Source organism: Scyliorhinus torazame, chromosome 12 (assembly GCF_047496885.1).
Source record: "Scyliorhinus torazame isolate Kashiwa2021f chromosome 12, sScyTor2.1, whole genome shotgun sequence".
Lineage (NCBI taxonomy): Eukaryota > Metazoa > Chordata > Chondrichthyes > Carcharhiniformes > Scyliorhinidae > Scyliorhinus > Scyliorhinus torazame.
In genome coordinates, this window is record NC_092718.1 from 156,776,895 (window position 1) to 156,797,272 (window position 20,378).

The 20,378-nt window shown below is 45.9% G+C and overlaps 1 protein-coding gene across 1 annotated transcript in view; it reads left to right on the forward strand.

Annotated features, from left to right (window-relative positions):
• Positions 1–20,378, forward strand: part of LOC140386680 (cytochrome P450 2D3-like) — a 167,500-nt gene that overhangs the window by 94,149 nt on the left and 52,973 nt on the right. Inside the window, exons 6-7 of the mRNA XM_072469230.1 lie at positions 9,931–10,072; positions 16,340–16,527. Of these exons, the coding sequence (XP_072325331.1) occupies positions 9,931–10,072; positions 16,340–16,527 (330 nt within the window). The remainder of the gene's footprint in view (positions 1–9,930; positions 10,073–16,339; positions 16,528–20,378) is intronic.

Here is a 20,378-nt window from a genome sequence, read left to right on the forward strand (position 1 = left end):
CCCAGGGAAAAAGCCTCTGACTATCCACTCTGTCTATGCCCCTCATAATTTTGTAGACCTCTATCAGGTCGCCCCTCAAACTCCGTCGTTCCAGTGAGAACAAATCGAGTTCATTCAACCGCTCCTCATAGCTAATTCCCTCCATACCAGGCAACATGCTGGTAAATCTCTTCTGTACCCTCTCTGAAGCCTCCACATCCTTCTGGTAGTGTGGCGACCAGAAGTGAACACTACACTCCAAGTGTGGCCCAACTATGGTTCTATACAGCTGCAACATGACTTGCCAATTCTTATACTCAATGTCCCAGCCAATGAAGGCAAGCATGCCGTATGCCTTCTTGACTATCTTCTCCACCTGTGTTGCCCCTTTCAGTGATCTGTGGACCTGTACACCTAGATCTCTCTGACTTTCAATACTCTTGAGGGTTCTGCCATTCACTGTATATTCCCGACCGGCATAAGACCTTCCAAAATGCATTACCTCACATTTGTCCGGATTAAACTCCATCTACCATCTCTCTGCCCAAGTCTCCAAACGATATAAATCCTGCTGTATCCTCTGAAGTCCTCATCGCTATCCGCAATTCCACCAACCTTTGTGTCGTCTGCAAACTTACGAATCAGACCAGTTACATTTTCCTCCAAATCATTTATATATACTAAAAACAGCAAAGGTCCCAGCACTGATCCCTGAGGAACACTACTGGTCACAGCTCTCCAATTAGAAAAGCACCCTTCCATTGCTATTCTCTGCCTTATATGACCTAGCCAGTTCTGTATCCATCTTGCCAGCTCACCCCTGATCCCGTGTGACTTCACCTTTTGTACCAGTCTACCACGAGGGACTTTGTCAAAGGCCTTACTGAAGTCCAGATAGACAACATCCACTGCCCGACCTGCATCAATCATCTTTGTGACCTCTTCGAAAAACTCTATCAAGTTAGTGAGACACGACCTCCACTTCACAAAAACATTCTGCCTCTCGCTAATACGTCCATTTGCTTCCAAATAGGAGTAGATCCTGTCTCGAAGATTTCTCTTCAGTAATTTCCCTACCACTGACGTAAGGCTCACCGGCCTGTAGTTCCCTGGATTATCCTTGCTACCCTTCTTAAACAAAGGAACAACATTAGCTATTCGCCAGTCCTCCGGGACATCACCTGAAGAAAGTGAGGATCCAAAGATTTCCGTCAAGGCCTCAGCAATTTCCTCTCTTGCCTCCTTCAGTATTCTGGGGTAGATCCCATCAGGCCCTGGGGACTTATCTACCTTAATATTTTTCAAGACGCCCAACACCTCGTCTTTTTGGATCTCAATGTGACCCAGGCTATCTACACACCCTTCTCCAGACTCAACATCCACCAATTCCTTCTCTTTTGTGAATACTGATGCAAAGTATTAATTTGGTACCTCGCCCATTTCCTCTGGCTCCACACATAGATTCCCTTGCCTATCCTTCAGTGGGCCAACCCTTTCCCTGGCTACCCTCTTGCTTTTTATGTACGTGTAAAAAGACTTGGGATTTTCCTTAACCCTATTTGCCAATGGCTTTACATTACCCCTTCTAGCCCTCCTGACTCCTTGCTTAAGTTCCTTCCTACGTTCCTGATGTTCCCCACAGGCTTCGTCTGTTCCCAGCCTTCTAGCCCTGACAAATGTCTCCTTTTTCTTTTTCACGAGGCCAACAATATCTCTCGTTATCCAAGGTTCCCGAAATTTGCCGTATTTTTCCTTCTTCCGCGCAGGAACATGCCGGTCCTGAATTTCGTTAACTTAAATTTGAAAGCCTCCCACATGTCAGATGTTGATTTGCCCTCAAACATCCACCCCCAATCTAGGTTCTTCAGTTCCCGCCTAATATTGTTATAATTAGCCTTCCTCCAATTTAGCACATTCACCCTAGGATCACTCTTATCCTTGTCCACCAGCACTTTAAAACTTACTGAATTGTGGTCACTGTTTTCAAAATGCTCCCCGACTGAAACTTCTACCACCTCGCCGGGCTCAATCCCCAATACCAGGTCCAGTATAGCCCCTTCCCTAGTTGAACTATCTATATATTGTTTTAAGAAGCCCTCCTGGATGCTCCTTACTAACTCTGCTCCGTCTAAGCCCCTAGCACTGAGCGAGTCCCAGTCAATATTGGGGAAGTTGAACTCTCCCATCACAACAACCCTGTTGTTTTTACTCGTTTCCAAAATCTGTCCACCTATCGGTTCCTCTATCTCCTGCTGGCTGTTGGTTGGCCTGTAGTAAACCCCCAACATTGTGACTGCACCCTTCTTATTCCTGATCTCTACCCATATAGCCTCACTGCCCTCTGAGGTGTCCTCCCGTCGTACAGCTGTGATATTCTCCCGAACCTGTAGCGCAACTCCGCCACCCCTTTTACATCCCCCTCTATCCCGCCTGAAACATCTAAATCATGGAATGTTTAGCTGCCAATCCTGTCCTTCCCTCAACCAGGTCTCTGTAATGGCAACAACATCATAGTTCCACGTACTAATCCAAGCTCTAAGTTCATCTGCCTTACCTGTTATACTTCTTGCATTAAAACATATACACTTCAGCCACTAGTCCCGCTGTTTTCTTCAACATCTCCCTGTCTGCTCTTCCTCAAAGCCATACTGGCCCTATTCCCTAGTTCTCCCTCAATGCTTTCACCTTATGACCTATTGCTCCGGTACCCACCCCCCTGCCATACTAGTTTAAACCCTCCCGTGTGACACTAGCAAACCTCGCGGCCAGGATATTTACGCATCTCCAGTTTAGATGCAACCCGTCCTTCTTATACAGGTCACACCTGCCCCAGAAGAGCTCCCAGTGGTCCAGATAATGGAAACCCTCCCTCCTACACCAGCTGTTTAGCCACGTGTTTAGCGGCTCTATCTTCCTATTTCTAGCCTCACTGGCACGTGGCACAGGGAGTAATCCCAAGATTACAACCCTAGAGGTCCTGTCTTTTAACTTTCTGCCTAGCTCCCTGAACTCCTGCTGCAGGACCTCATGACCCTTCCTGCCTATGTCATTAGTACCAATATGTACAATGACCTCTGTCTGTTTGCCCTCCCCCTTCAGGATGCCCGCTACCTGTTCGGAGACATCCTAGACCCTGGCACCAGGGAGGCAACATACCATCCTGGAGTCTCTTTCACGTCCACAGAAGCGCCTATCTGTGCCCCTGACTATAGAGTCCCCTATGACTATTGCTCTTCTGCGCTTTGACCCTCCCTGCTGAACATCAGAGCCAGCCGTGGTGCCACTGCTCTGGCTGCTGCTGTTTTCCCCTGATAGGCTATCCCCCCTGACAGTATCCAAAGGGGAACACCTGTTCGAGAGGGGGACAACCACAGGTGATTCCTGCACTCACTACCTGCCCCTTCTGGTGGTCACCCATTTCTCTGCCTGCACCTTGGGTGTGACCACATTTATATAACTGCTATCTATGACGCTTTCCGCCACCTGAATGTTCCGAAGTGCATCCAACTGCTGCTCCAACCGAACCACGCTGTTAGTGAAGAACTCCAGTTGGGTGCACTTTCTGCAGATGAATCCATCCGGGACGCTGGAAGCCTCCCGGACCTGCCACATCTCACAGTCAGAGCACTGCACCCCTCTAATTGACATTGCGTCAATGAATTAGTAAATTAAAACTTAAAATTAAGTTGCTGTTAACTATATGTTTCCTAGCACTAGATTTCTACTATAAATATGAAAGCTAAGTACAGTACTCTCTGGCTGAGATACCCCTCTAAATTATAATTAAGTAATATATTTAATTAGTTTAAGAATGCTTAATTGTGGCCCATTCATGCGATACCTGGATCCCCAAATACCTGTACCTCCCATTTGCCAAGTTAAGCAGCAGAGCCCCGAGATTCCTCCCCACCCGCTCCACCCCAAAGCATTTAGAGATAAGACCTCACTTTTCCTAACATTCAATTTATAGCCCGAGAAGGCCCCAAATTTCGCCATGATTCTGCCCGTTCTTTCGAGCTAGTCCATCACGAACAGCAATAGATTATCAACGTACAGCAACACCTGATCAGCTTTGACAAAGGGTCATCTGGCCTTGAAATGTTAGCTCTTTTCTCTCCCTACAGATGCTGCCAGACCTGCTGAGATTTTCCAGCACTTTCTCTTTGGTTTCACATTCCAGCATCCGCAGTAATTTGCTTTTAATTGTTGCTCCCTGCCCTTCCTCTCAACCTCCTGCCATCAGCCAAGGCCCGAAATGCCATTGACAAGGGCTCAATCTCCATTGTGAACAGCAGTGGGGACAACGGACATCCCTGTTTTATTCCACCCTTGGCTTCAGTACACAATTAAAATACGCGCCCCCCCCCCCCCCCATAATCAACTGGTGAGAGTCCGAGTCCAGAATCATTCCTAACAGCCTCTTCATGAATTCAGTGTGATCCCAATTAGGTGCTTATATACTCACCAATACCACTGGAATCCCCACTAGCACCCCAGTCACTATCACAAATCTCCCCCGCCAGATGCCGGACCTCCCTAGCCCCTGATACCCCATTTTCCTGTTTAGCAGTATGGCGACCCCCCTGAACTTCGAGTCGAACCCTGAGTGGAACACTTGCTCCACCCACCCTTCCTCAGCCTCATCTGACCTTTCACCCGGAGATGCAGAATGTGCTCTCAAATTTTTTAAGTGCGCAAACACACATCACCACTTAAGCGGCCAACTTAGCCCATGGAGATTCCATATCATGACTCTCACCGCAGGCTTCCGCCTCCCCTCCCCTCTGGAGTCCGCCATCATCCTTGGGCTTCGTCACCCACCCCCAACCCCTCTCTGAATCGGACCCACCCAAGATAGCCCCCCCATCCATGCCAAACCTCATCCTACATCTCGGCCACATCGCCTCCTCGCCTCCCCCCAACCCCCCTCTCCCACCCAGGTTAACCACAGCAGCCCCCCCCACTTCACTTCCATTCTTTAGCATTTCCTGCTAGTGTGGCGACTCCCACCTGAAGACCCTAACCCAAAGACCCAACCTTCGCCATCTACCCATCCCCGCTCACTCCTATACCCCCCGTTGCGTCTCTCCAGCCTTCCTCCTTGGCCCCTCCCCCAGTACACCGCACCCAACTCAATGCAAGAAACATCACCCCGAAATGGCCCCCATACAGAACATTCTCAAACCACCCTGCCACCCCACCCCGACACCCAAAAACCCCTCATGAGCTGTACAGAGTGTAACAAACAAAGTGCAATACAATTAAACATTATACCCTAGCACCAAAGATCCCCCACAATGAAAAAAGCAGCAGTTTGACTTCAATACAAAATTACAAAAAAGGGGGGTCCAACCACCCCCAACAACAACCTTTCCCAATCGGCAAACCAAAACATGTGACAACATTTCACAGAGACAGAACTTCCACCCACGTTCCTCTTTCAGCCCTCCCCAGAATAGAATCATAGAAACTACAGTGCAGAAGGATGCCGTTTGGCCCATCGAGCCCGCACCGGCCCCTGGAAAGACACCCCACTTAAGCCCATGCCTGCACCCCATCCCCGCAACCCAGCAACACCACCCAATCTTTTGGGCACTAAGGGCCAATCCACCTAACTGCACATCTTTGGACTGTGGGAGGAAACCAGAGCACCCGGAGGAAACCCACGCAGGCACGGAGAGAAAGTGAAAACTCCACATGGACAGTCATCCGAGGTTGAAATTGAACCTGGGACCCTGAAGCTGTGAGGCTCCACCGGCGTCCCAAAATAATATTCCCAGCCCTCAAAAGTGACCCAAGTTTTGTCTGGGTACCACACCCCAAACCAAAGCTGGCGGCGGTACAACACTGCCTTGGCCTTGTTGAACCCCACCTATCTCTTGGCCAGCTCGTCTCTTGTCCAGCTCAGCACCAATGTCCTGATAAATCTGGATTTGGTTTCCTTCCAATCGCAATCCCGCTGCGCTCTGGCCCACCTCAGGATCTTTTCCTTGTCCTGAAACATCTGCATTTGCACAATCACCACCCGCTGCGGCTCCTCCCGCTCTTGGCTTCTGCCTCAGTGACCTCAGGGACCTATGGGCCCGATCCACATCCGGGGATTTTTCCAGCATCTTCCCGTCCACCAACCTCGCCAGCATGTTCATGATGTAGTCAGTTACACCCGTTCCCTCCACTCTCTTCGGTAGGCCCACAATCCGAAGATGTTGCCATTGGGTCCTGTTTTCCTGGCCTCCACCTTTGCTTGCAGCATTTTGCACATGTGCCCCAGGATTGACATCTCCACTTCCAGAGACACAATCTGGTCGCTCTGGTTGGACATCACCTTCTCCACCTCTTGGATTGTTGCTCTCTGCACTACATGGCGCTTCGCCACCCACTCCAAAGTCCCGCGGAGATGTGCCATGTCCCCATAATCACCTTCGACCAGCCACACTACATTTCTTTATACTGCTGCTGAAATTACTCCTTAATGAAGCTCATCAGCTGCTCCATTGGCAGCTTTCCTGTCGACAACGACCTTTCCTCCTCCACCATTTTTCCAATTGATGCTGCGCCATGAATCTCCCCAACCCTTTAGTCAGGGCTCTCACTGTCTTCTGTTGAGTTTGATGCTCCATAGTCATGCCCATCTAGGGGAGAACGGATTCCCGTTACACTCTCCGTACAACGTTTCCACCAAAAACCAACGAAATTTGGGTAAAAGGGACCAAAACCAATGCCTCCAGGCAGAAGCCACCCTCTATGCGACTCCTCACTCCATGGCTACCACCGGAAGTCCATTTCTTCTCATCTTTGTCTTAAATGCGTGACCCCTTATTTTTAAACAGTGATGCCTTGTTCTAGATTCTCCAACATGAGGAAACATCCTCGCCACATCCACTTCATCAATACCCATCAAGTTTGTTATCAAGTCGCCTCTAACTCAACCTCTCCAACTTTTCCTCATAAGACAACCTGCCCATTCCTGGTATTAGTGTAGTAAACCTTCTTTGAACGGTTTCTCATACATTTACTTTGATGCTTAAATAAGGAGACCAAACTGTACACAGTACTCTCGATGTGGTACCACCAATGCCCTCTATAACTGAAGCTAAACCTCCCTACCTTTGTAATCAATTCCCCTCACAATAAATTAAAACATTCTATTAGCTTTCCTTTTATACTAGCCTTTTGGGATTCATGCACTCAGGCACCCAGATCCCTCTGCACCTCAGAGCTCTGCAATCTCTTCCATTTAAATAATAAGCTTCTATTTTATTCTTCATGCAGCAGAGGGAATGTTTTCACCCTGCGAGTCTGTGAACAATATAGGGCGCGATTCTCCGACTCCCCACCGGGTCAGAGAATCGGCGGGGGCCGGCGTGAATCCCGCCCCCGCCGTGCCGCGAATCCTCCGCCACCGGAGATTCGGGGGTGCTGTGGGGCGATCTGGCCCCGGGGGGTGCCCCCACGGTGGCCTGGCCCGCGATCGGGGCCCACCGATCCGCGGGCGGGCCTGTGCCGTGGGGGAACTCCACTGTGCATGCGCGGGGATGCCGTGAGCGGCCGCTGACGCTCACGCGCATGCGCCGCCCAGCAAAGTCAGTTTCGCGCCAGCTCGCGGGACACCAAAGGCCTTTCCCGCCAGCTGTCGGGGCGGAATCAGTCCAGCTCGGGCCTAGCCCCTCAAGGTGAGGGCTCGGCTGCTCAAGATGCGGAGACGTCCGCACCTTTGGGGTGGTGCAATGCCGGACTGATTCGCGCCGTTTTTGGCGCCGGTTGGCGGACATCGCGCCGATATCGGAGATTCCCGCCCATAATCTCAAAAACTAATGGATGGATGTCACCAAACTTGGCACACATATCGGGTATGAACCAAAGAAGAAATAATGAGATTTTATTGAAGATGCAGATCTAGATCCTAGAATTTTAAGATGAATTAACATTAGGAGGAAGGGCAACTTGACTCTTTTTGAAATAAGTTTGTGGGTTGTTTCACTTAGAATGCGTGGATTGTTTTAGAATGTTGTGAATCATCTCAGCTGCTCCAGTGGAATTTGCCACAGCCGTTAATATGTGAGCAGAGTTTTCAGAGCAGGTTGTTAGATGTAGATTGGCCTGAAATCTCCTTTGAGAGGTGGAAGCTCTTAATTTTCTTTCAGTTCATTTACGGGATGTGGGCATCGCTGGTTAGACCAGCTCTTGTTGTCCATCCCTAGTTTCCCTTCAGAAGACGGTGGTGAGTTACCTTCTTGAACTGCTGCAATCCTTGAGATGTAGGTTCTCCCAGTGTGCTGTTAGGGAGGGAGTTCCAGGACATTGCCCCAGCAACAGTGAAGGAGCGGTGATATATTTCCAAGTCAGGGTGGTGAGTGACTTGCAGGGGAACCTCCAGGTGACGGGGTTCCCAGGTATCTGCTGCACTTGTCCTTCTGGATGCTAGTGGTCGTGGGTTTAGAAGGTGTTGTCTAAGGAACCTTGGTGAGTTACAGCAGTGCATCTTGTGGATGGTACACATGGATGCCACTGTTCGTCAGTGGTGGAGGGTTTTAATGCTTGTGGAAGGGGGAGCAATCAAGCGGGCTGCTTTGTTCTGAATGGTGTTGTGCTTCTTGAGTTTAGTTGGAGCTGCACTCATCCAGGCAAATGGAGAGTATTCCATTACACTCCTGACTTGTGCCTTGTAGTTGGTGGACAGGCTCGGGAGGTCAGGAGGTGAGTGACTTACCGTAAGATTCCTAGTCTTTGACCTGCTCTGGTAGCCACAGTATTAATGTGGTTAGTCCAGTTCAGTTTCAGATCAATGGTAACCTCCAGGATGTTGATTGTGGGGGATTCAGCAATTGTAATGCCATTGAATGACAAGGGGTGATGGCTAGATCCTCTCTTGTAGGAGATGATCATTGCCTAACACTTGTGTGGCACGAATATAACTTGCCACTTGTCAGCCCAAACCTGGATATTGTCTAGGTCTTGCTGCATTTGGACATGAACTGCTTCATTATCGAAGGAGCCTGGAATGGTGTTGAACAGTGTGCAGTCATCCACAAACATCCCCACCGAGCGACGCATCAGTGCGCGGCGGCGCCAACGATTTGGTCGTAAGACTAGACACATGCGCCAGGCATAGCCTCAAAAAAGTCCAGGGCAGGGATGAGGGGAATATTTTTTAGGCAGAGCTTCTTTATGATCTAGAATTCACATCAGAACATAAGAGCAAGAGACATAACATAACATAACACAAGAGCATTGAACCTGCTCCGCTATTCTATAAGGCTAAACATTCACGTTGATGCCATTTTCCAAAACTATCCCCATATCTCTTTATGTCATTGGCATTTAGAAATCTGTCCATCTCTGCTTTACACATGCTCAATGACTAAGCTTCCACAGGCCTCTGGTGTGGAGAAATAAACATTCTCCTCATCTTGTGCATTGCGCGACTCAGATTCAATGAGCAGAATCTAACGGGTCACAGGGTATCCTGCTCTTCTGGCCCAAACAGCGATGCCCACTCCCCATGAAGAATAAACATAAAACCCAAAGAGTCGGTGGGGAACACTCCCTCGCCAATGCCGGCTGATCCTCAGCCAATAATTAACCACTTAAGAGCCTCAAATGGGATGAGTGTGGGCAGGCCTCCCAAGACCTCAGTCACCACAGCACCCCACAGCTCCAAAATTGTGGACAGGTCGGGAGGGTGTTGGTAAGGCCACTGGGTTATTTAATGGCCCCATCCCACTACCCACCACCAGAAAACCTCCGTTAGGAGACCATTACATTCTGCCAGGTGGTTACTTTCAAAGGGGAATTGGATCAATAGCCAATAGGAAATTATTTTCAGAGCTCTGAACAGAAATGTGACTAGTTTGAGTGGGCTACCAAAGTGCTGCCAACATATAATGGCCTCGTTCACTGTGGTCTCATTCTATATTGCATAATCTATCACTGATGTCCTTTTTAATTTAGATGAAGCACGTCCCTCAGACAAGTTTCGTGGAATCCAAAATAGTCGGGACAATTTTGAACCTCTTCGCCGCTGGCACAGAGTCCTCCTCCACCACCCTACGCTGGGCCCTGCTCTACATGATGATTCATCCAAATCTACAGTGTAAATATAAATTAGACTCAAATACCTGACAGGGGTTCTTAGCTTCTGGCCGCTGTTGAGTAAAGAGTCAAGAGTTGTGTTCCTTTCCAAAACACCTTTCTTTTCCTTGAACACACTCTATACAAAACTCTATCACCACATCACACCAAACAAGTGCCACCTACAACCCCTTTACTTATCAGTGTCAATTATTGGATAGTTAACATCAATGAAATATCTAATTGGAATGTCTGTTAACCCATTCCTAACAGTCTCCCCTTCCTTGGAGAAAAAAAAAAATTTGGTAAATATTGGTTTCCCCAGAAAAAACAAAATTACAGGAAATTCAAAAACACATGCAACTTACCCCCTCTTTTTTTCATTTTATTTTGGAATGAGAAAAAAACAGTCACAGAAACAGGCACCCTTAATTAATAATAATGAACTAGTCTCTCTTTTCGTAAAACAATCAGACAATTGATAGCTCCTGTCGACCCATTTAATTTTTGCTCTCGCCCCTCTGTCCAACATCTGCTTCAAACTTGCGATGCCTATACTTAAGCTTTTCTCATTCACACTTTTTGTAGAGTGCACATTTTCCCACAGGGATTTGTTGTCAATGTGAGACTCAATGGGTATGTTACCCAGATCCCCTAATCCCAAAATGTCTGTCACTATCTGGGATATATAAAAGGCCAATATCCACCACCTTTACAAGGCTTAGCGTCTCAGCGGCCAACGTGCTTTTGACCACTCTCCTTATTTTCTTTGTTTCCCACAAAAGGGGACAACATTTACCATTGCTCCCCAGAGGGAAAATTATAAAACCTCCTGCGCTTGAAACCCCATCACATAAATTTGTATGGGACACATCACTATAAACTTTGAGTTTCAAGTGCCTAAGGTCACCTAAAACTGGGAACCTCAAAACACACTCCTGCCTTTTTAGTTTGGCCGACACTTGATTTGCTGTCGTTATGACTTCCACTTTAGGATCATTAATTTTTGTTCTTAACTCTAAGACATCAAAACTAATGTCCGGTCTAGTCTGTCTACCTAACCAATGCAGTTGCTCAATTAAACTTCGCAATAGCTCTTTTTCCATATTTGAAACCATTGTGTCTTTTTGTGAAACCCGACTACGACTAATTGGTATTGGGCTGATGCTCTCCAAATCAGATTGCTGATGTAAAGTTGCACCTAACTCAGTCTGTCCAATATATTTAAATGCACTGGAAGCCTGACTTCCAACCTTGAATTCTTTCCACAACTCAGAGATTACAATAGCTTCGAAATCACTAATCCCACGCCACAAAAAAATCATTAACATGCATCATAAAGATGCCAGAAATATTTCCTTCATTGTACAAGTAAAACATTGCCGGATCTGCTTTCAACTGGCGACAGCCTAACTTTAACAAAACTGACCTTACCGAAAATGCCAGACTCTAGAAGCATCATTTAATCTATATACACACTTGTTCAACTTCCAGCCTACCCCTTCTGTGTTAGCTGCCTCTTTAGGATGCAGAAAAATGTCTCACTGAAGCGGATGTCCCTGGAAAAAGGCAGCTTTTATATCTATAGATTTGCATTCCCATGCCTTTGTGGCTAATAGAGCCAAGATGATCTTTAAAATAATCATTCCTGCCATAGGTGACCTTCTAAGTTGCCACAAGCCTGGACTTTGCCTTATAAGTTCCATCCAGAAGAAACTTTTCCATGCAAATCCATCTGTGGGATAGAGCTCTTTGTCCCCAATCCGATACTTCCGTGTATACCCCAAATTCACTCCAACTGTGCAGTTCGGCATCTTTGATAACTTTTTCATCTAATTTATTGGAGGCCACCAAAATCTCATGTGCATGTGGGCATCTACTCCTTTGGAGGCCGTGGAGTGCAGCTGAAAAACGGCGTGCAGCATACTCTGGGAGTACGCCGCTTTTCAGGGAGTGGTGAATCACAAAGGCGGCACCGCCCCCGATTTCGGCGTCATCGGGAATTCTCCGCCCTGTCGCTGAACGTGGTTTCGGGGATTGGACAATCCAGCCCCCTGTCTATATCAGTAACTGGTCCTCATAGTTCTGTAACACATGTGTACCAGATGACCCAGGTTCCTCATCATTTCCGTCTGCTCTGTCTAAATCTGAAAATTTGTAATCTGTACCCATTATCCTTGATGAATGTACCCCAATAGTCTGATTGCCATGTTGCAAAACAATCGTTTTGCCATCTATGCCTATGATCGTCCCTGGGCCTTTCCATTCATTAAAAATTGTCTCCCTTCTTGTATACAAGCCTCCTTGCTGAAAAACGGTATTTGATAGCTGTACATTATGCCTTAAAGCTCTGCAAATTCTTTCAGAGACTTCTGCTTTTCTACTGCTATGTAATCCATTTAAATGCTCAGCAAAGGCAGAGCTAATTGTAGTCCCTTCCCAAGCTAGAGGCTGGTCATCCAAAATGGACAGAATTTATGATTTTTACCAAACACTAATTGATAGGGACTATAATCCCCAACCATCTGCAACAAATTCTTCGCATGTACCGCCCATGCTAAGGCAGAGTTTAACTTGTACTTTGATCAATCTGCCAAAAGTTTCCGGAGCATATCATCTATTACACCATGGTTTCTTTTGCACACACCATTATTTCATTGGCTTTCTGCAGCCGTATTCATATCTGCGATGTTCACGTTTTCACACATATCCCTAAACTCATCATTAGCAAATTCTCCCCCATTGTCTGTAAGGAATTTTGCTGGTGGGCCCATTCCTGTCCCTATCAATTTTTCAATTATCTGATCCAGGATTACTCTCTTTTCTTTACTTCGCACAATGGTTGATTGACTAAATTTGGTCGCTAAATCTACACAATGCAAAATAAATATATCGTTAGCTTTATCCCAGATCTTAAGGTCCATGGCCACAATGTCATTAAAATTCCTGGCCAAAGGTGGGATTACTATCGGTCATGATGGTGTCCTTCTGTACTTCCTACAAACCTCACAGCAATAACGAAGCTGTTCTATCAGCTTAGTATAGTCTTCTTCCCTTACTCTTGCAGCCTTTAATCCTTTAATACATTTTTCAGCCGCCAAGCAGAAGGATGTGCAAATTGCGTTTGCAGTTTTAATACAACAAGCTTTTTATCAGCTAAAGTCCCATTTCCAGCTGCCAATGACACATCCTTAGCAACTGCACCTGAAATATTATTTGTTAGTAATGGAATACAATAGTGTCCCAACTGTGTAAATTGTAAGTCCACCATCTTTCCAAAAAATGTTGCCTTATCCTGTTCCATATCCATTTTCATGTGTGTTTTCTTCATCGACGGTCTGCTCAGAAACAAATGTATCTCACTTGATACAACATCTGTGCCAATAAAATGATTCACTCCGACAATGTTGCAAGGGATCACCACTCTTTTCAGTGACTTCAGAGTATTATCATCCCCGAACCTGAAACGTGTGGAACTTTCAAATTCCTTAATCTTGTTACGATTTTCAGCATTCAAAGAGTCCAGGTAATGTTGTAACCAGTCAATTCCACACACAGTAGATGTGCACCCACTGTCCAATATCGCACAATTGAAGGATTCTGTAACCTACACTCTCATTACCAGAGTAAAACTGTTTGTTAATAGGACAATGCCTTCTTTCTGGTCATTATCTTTTCCCTCTTTTGACTCTCCATGTCACGTGTAGCTTAAAACACTTATTATAAGGTGCTGGACAGTTGAAAGCATAATGATACTGAGAGTCACACTAAAAACATTGATTTATCATACCCTGGGCATTTCTGGAGTTGATTTTCCTATTACCATTCTGCACGTTCCTTCTCCTGTTATAGGTTTTAAATGGGTTTCTGTTCTCATAATGTTTGGGTCCCGATTGCCTTCTATACTCTCGTAACCTGTTTCCAGCCATGTGATCTCATCATCCTGTCAGTAGTGTATCTTCCATAGTCTGCTTTATTGCAGACTGACCCATTTGTGTCATAAGAGCCATTGGAATTGAATGTTTCCCCAGAAACTTTTTTAAAGCCTCTATTATCTGATCGAATAGGGTATCATTATCTGCAAACTTAACTTCTGTCAAAACCAAGAGCCTTGTTTTGACAAAAAGTCATCGGACTCAAAACGTTAGCTCTTTTCTCTCCTAACAGATGCTGCCAGACCTGCTGCGATTTCCCAGGATTCTCTTTTGTTTAAGATTCCAGCATCCACAGTAATTTGCTTTTAACCTATCCATATTGGTCACTCAAGCACAGTCCAGTAATTTAAATGCCAACACAGACTGGAAATTACAGGCGGCGTTTGTGCAGCCGTTTGCATTGTCGACTAAATTCCATTATATATTCCTCAATAGAGATATCCTCTGTTTTCCGAAATTTATCAAATTCTGATCAGGCTTCATACGCACTTAATAAGTCATCCTTTTGATAAATCTTATCCATAAAGCACAATAGTCTCCAGACCTTCTTCTGAGTCTGACTGTTCCAATTCCAGTTCAGAAAGCACTTTGATGATTTGATTTGATTTGATTTATTGTCACATGTACCGGAGTACAGAGAGAAGTATTTTTCTGCGGCCGAGGAACGTACATAGTAGACACAAGAATAATCAACAGAGAACATTGACAAATGGTACATCGACAGAGCAGTGATTGGAACAGTGCGGAACAAGGGGGCAAACAAAGCAAACACATGAGCAAGAGAAGCATAGGGCATCGTGAATAGTGTTCTTACAGGGAACAGATCAGTCCGAGGGGGAGTCGTTGAGGAGTCTTGTAGCTGTGGGGAAGAAGCTGTTCCTATGTTTGAATCTGCGAGTCTTCAGACTTCTGTACCTTCTGCCTGATGGAAGGGTCTGGAAGAAGGCAATGACTGGGTGAGAGGGATCTCTGATAATGCTGTCTGCCTTCCTGAGGCAGCAGGAGGTGTAATACAGAATCAATGTGGGGTGGCAAGCTTGTGTGATAACGTTGTGCTGAGTTATGAGCGAATGCCATACCTTTTTTTCCTCTTTCCCAAGACCTGAGTCCACATAACAACTGTACTTCTCCATTAGTCGTACGATTCCCTTTCAGAAAATAATGGTGGATAATCATATCCAGACATCTTTATTCTAGGTTCAGCCATATACTTTTTTTTCTTCTCATTCACTCCTTGGTTGATGTAGAACTATTTTTTCAGGAAAAGTTGTATCTTTCAACCCTTTACATTTGCACAGCAACCATCCTCTTCTATCACTGTTAGCTTCTGGTTGCTGTTGAGTAAAGAGTCAAGATTTCTGTTCCTTTCCCAAACACCTTTCTTTTCCTTGAACAAACTCTATACAAAACTCTATCACCACATCACACCAAACAAGTGCCAGCTGCAACCCCTTTACTTATCAGTGTCAATTATTGGGTACTTAACATCAATGAGACCTCTAATTGGAATGTCTCTTAACCCATTCCTAACCCATGGGTATGGGGGACATTAGGGCCAGTGGGAGAGGTAAGGAGGGACCTGCCAGTGTGAGCTGAGATGGAGGATTGGGGAAGGAGAGCACCAGTAACAGTTGCAGGAGGGAAGAAAATAACATTATGAAGTGCATTTGGAAGCAGTGGAGTAATTGTTCATTTCCTTTATTCAGCACTGATTGGAATGATCCGATGATCAGTAAGGCAGGTTTGGAATTCTCCATTTGCTATTCAATAAGCCAGATTATCTGATATTTATCTCATTGATGTTGTGGGAGCTTGCTGTGCACAAGCTGATTGTTGGGTTTCCTGCATGACAACAATGATTACACATCAAAAAGTATTTATTGGTTAAGGCTCGCTCTGAGACATCTCCAGGTTGCGAAAGATGTCAAGAATGCCCACATTCTCCACTTTGATTTTAGGGTGGCACAGTGGTTAGCACTGCTACCTCACAGTGCCAGGGACCCAGGTTTGGTTCCAACCTGGGGTAACTGTCTGTGTGGAGTTTGCACACTCTCCCCATGTCTGCGTAGGTTTCCTCCGGGTGCTCTGGTTTCCTCCCACAAAGATGTGCAGGATCACACAACGTTTCCCACAAAGATGTGCAGGTTAGGTGGATTGGCCATGCTAAATTGCCCCTTTGGGTGGGGTTTCAGGAATAGGATGAGGAATGAGGCCGAAGTAGGGTGGTCCTTCGAGGGGTCAGTGCAGACTCGATGGGCCGAATGACCTCCATTTGCACTGTGTGGATTCTATAATAAGTACAATTTATTTATTTCAGCGACTACTCAAAATTTGTCCCTCTTTTGTTTCTGTAGCTAAAGTCCATGAAGAGATTGACAGAGTAATTGGGAAGGAGAGAAAGCCAACATTGGAAGACCGTGAGGAAATGCCATACACCAATGCTGTTATCCATGAAACTCAACGGCTTGGGAATGTTGCTCCAATTTCAATTCCTCACCAAACATACAGAGATACGGAGGTTATGGGATACAGAATCCCTAAGGTGAGGTCTGGAATTGATCCTGAATATATAATTAGCTCCTCCACCCTGAAGACTTGTCCCTCTCTGAGAGCTCAACTCCTCCCCAATTGTAATTGTTATTTCTACACATTGACTGTTGTGCTGAGAGTTTAATAACAGGAAAGATGGAGATTCGGAGTTCGCAGTACTACCCCCTATTGTTTAACGGTCTGAGTTTCCTGAACGCAATGCTGTTACTGGGGTAGATGGCCAGCTCCTGTCACAAGGATGCCTCAACCTCTTCTAGTTATCCTAATGATCTCCCATGGTTTTGGTCATGGTCTGCAGGCAACAGGGTAGATGTGATGGTGATAAGAGGCTTCTTGGTGTATCTTTGGGTTTCTGAAAGCACTTCTGAGCTGGAAACACATCGCTTAATGTTCAAGGATCTAAGGTGTCAGCAGCAGTCTTGATCTTAAAGTGGGTGGTTTAAGGCTATCTGTTCATGACAAGAGAGACAAGCATCTTGGACAGGGATTATGGTCCTCAACTCAGAAGGATCAATATCCCCCTCTCCGAGTACAAGTATTGGAATCCTCCTTATTGCTCTGCTGGCTATTTTCAAATATATTCGTGGTGACCATAACATGATAGAAGTTTTCACCAAGATGGAGAGTGGTGTAGATGATTCTGAGAATTGGTTCCTGAATCTTAATAAAGGTAACTACGATGATATGAGGCGTGAGTTGGCTATGATAGATTGAGAAATGTTACTTAAAGGGATAATGTGGACATACCGGCATTGGACTAGGGTGGGCACATTAAGAAATCTTACAACACCAGGTTAAAGTCCAACAGGTTTGTTTCAAATCACTAGCTTTCGGAGCGCAGCTCCTTCATCAGATGTTCTGGTGTTGTAAGATTTCTTACTAAAAGGGATGATGGTGGATAGGCAATGGCAAAATTCAAGGCGCAAATGGGTGAACTGCAACAATTATTCATTCCTGTCTGGCACAAAGGTAAAACAAGAAAGGTGGCCGAACCATGGCTTACGAGGGAAATTAGAGATAGCATTAGATCCAAGGAATAGGCATACAATTGGCCAAGAAAAACAACAGACTTGAGGTTAGGGAGCAGTTTAGAATTCAGCAAAGGAGGACCAAAGGATTGATTAAGAAGCGGACAATAAATACAAGAGTAAGCTGTCCTGGAACATAAAAACTGGCTGTAAAAGTTTCTATTGGTAGTTGAAGAGAAAAAGATTGTTGAAGACAAATGTAGGTTCCTCACAGTCATAAATAGGGGAATTTATAATGGGGACAAAGAAATGGCTGACCAATTAAATACATACTTTGGTTCTGTCTTCACAAAGGAGGACACAAATAAGCTTCCAGAAATATTGGGCAACATAGTGTTTAGTGAGTAGGAGAAACTGAAGGATATTAGTATGAGTAGAGAAATGGGAAACTGATGTGATTGAAAGCTGATAAATCCTCAGGGCCTGATAATCTACATCCCAGAGTACTTAAGGAAGTGGCCAGAGAAATGGTGGATGCTTTGCTAGTCATCTTCCAAGATTCTATAGACTCTGGAACAGTTCCTACAGATTGGAGGTTATCTAATGTAACCCCTCAATTAAAAAAGTGATGTAGAGCGAAAACAGGAAATCATAGACCAGTAAGCCTGACTCCGGTGGTGGGACGCACTTGGAAAACAGTGGCAGGATCGGACAGTCCGTATGGATTTATGAAAAGGGAATCATGCTTGACAAATCTACTGGAATTCTTTTGAGGATGTAACTAGTAGAGTTGAGAGGGAACTAGTAAATATGGTTTATTTGGACTTCTAGAAGGTTTTCAACAAGGTTCCACATAAGAGATTAGCCTGTGAAACTAAAGTGCATGGGATTAGGGGTAGTGTATTGAGATGGGTAGAAAATAGGTTGGCAGACAGGAAACAAAGAGTAGGATACACGGGGCATTTTCCAAGTGGCAGGCAGTGACTAGTGAGGTACCGCAGGGAACAGTGTGAGGACCCCTCACAATGTATATTCATGATTTAGATGAGGGAACTAAATGTGATGGATGGGATTCTCCATCCGCCAGCCACGTTTTCCTGGGCAGTGTGCTCTCGCCAGCAACAGGATTCTGCATTCCAGCCACCTGCCAGTGGGATTTCCCATTGTAGCCACCTCCCACCACCAGGAAACCCGCGGGCATGGGTGCGCTGCCAGCGCAATGGAGAATCCTGCAGAATATTGTTATCTCTGGGTTGTTGCCCGTGCCACGTGATAGTGAGATGAGGAATAGGGAGAGAGAGCATTTAAACACGTGGCTACAGGGATGGTGCAGGCGGGAGGGTTTCAGATTTTTGGATAACTGGGGCTCTTTCTGGGGAAGGTGGGACCTCTACAGACAGGATGGTCTACATCTGAACCTGAGGGGCACAAATATCCTGGGGGGGAGATTTGTTAGTGCTCTTTGGGGGGGTTTAAACTAATGCAGAAGGGGCATGGGAACCTGGATTGTAGTTTTAGGGTAAGGGAGAATGAGAGTATAGAGGTCAGGAGCACAGATTTGACGTCGCAGGAGGGGGCCAGCGTTCAGGTAGGTGGTTTGAAGTGTGTCTACTTCAATGCCAGGAGTATACGAAACAAGGTAGGGGAACTGGCAGCGTGGGTTGGTACCTGGGACTTCGATGTTGTGGCCATTTCGGAGACATGGATAGAGCAGGGACAGGAATGGATGTTGCAGGTTCCGGGGTTTAGGTGTTTTAGTAAGCTCAGAGAAGGAGGCAAAAGAGGGGGAGGTGTGGCGCTGCTAGTCAAGAGCAGTATTACGGTGGCGGAGAGGATGCTAGATGGGGACTCTTCTTCCGAGGTAGTATTGGCTGAAGTTAGAAACAGGAAAGGAGAGGTCACCCTGTTGGGAGTTTTTTATAGGCCTCCTAATAGTTCTAGGGATGTAGAGGAAAGGATGGCGAAGATGATTCTGGATATGAGCGAAAGTAACAGGGTAGTTATTATGGGAGACTTTAACTTTCCAAATATTGACTGGAAAAGATATAGTTCGAGTACAATAGATGGGTCGTTTTTTGTACAGTGTGTGCAGGAGGGTTTCCTGAAACAATATGTTGACAGGCCAACAAGAGGCGAGGCCACGTTGGATTTGGTTTTGGGTAATGAACCAGGCCAGGTGTTGGATTTGGAGGTAGGAGAGCACTTTGGGGACAGTGACCACAATTCGGTGACGTTTACGTTAATGATGGAAAGGGATAAGTATACACCGCAGGGCAAGAGTTATAGCTGGGGGAAGGGCAATTATGATGCCATTAGACGTGACTTGGGGGGATAAGGTGGAGAAGTAGGCTGCAAGTGTTGGGCACACTGGATAAGTGGGGCTTGTTCAAGGATCAGCTACTGCGTGTTCTTGATAAGTATGTTCCGGTCAGACAGGGAGGAAGGCGTCGAGTGAGGGAACCGTGGTTTACCAGGGAAGTGGAATCTCTTGTTAAGAGGAAGAAGGAGGCCTATGTGAAGATGAAGTGTGAAGTTTCGGTTGGGGCGATGGATAGTTACAAGGTAGCGAGGAAGGATCTAAAGAGAGAGCTAAGACGAGCAAGGAGGGGACATGAGAAGTATTTGGCAGGAAGGATCAAGGAAAACCCAAAAGCTTTCTATAGGTATGTCAGGAATAAGCGAATGACTAGGGAAAGAGTAGGACCAGTCAAGGACAGGGATGGGAAATTGTGTGTGGAGTCTGAAGAGATAGGCGAGATACTAAATGAATATTTTTCGTCAGTATTCACTCAGGAAAAAGATAATGTTGTGGAGGAGAATGCTGAGCCCCAGGCTAATAGAATAGATGGCATTGAGGTACGTAGGGAAGAGGTGT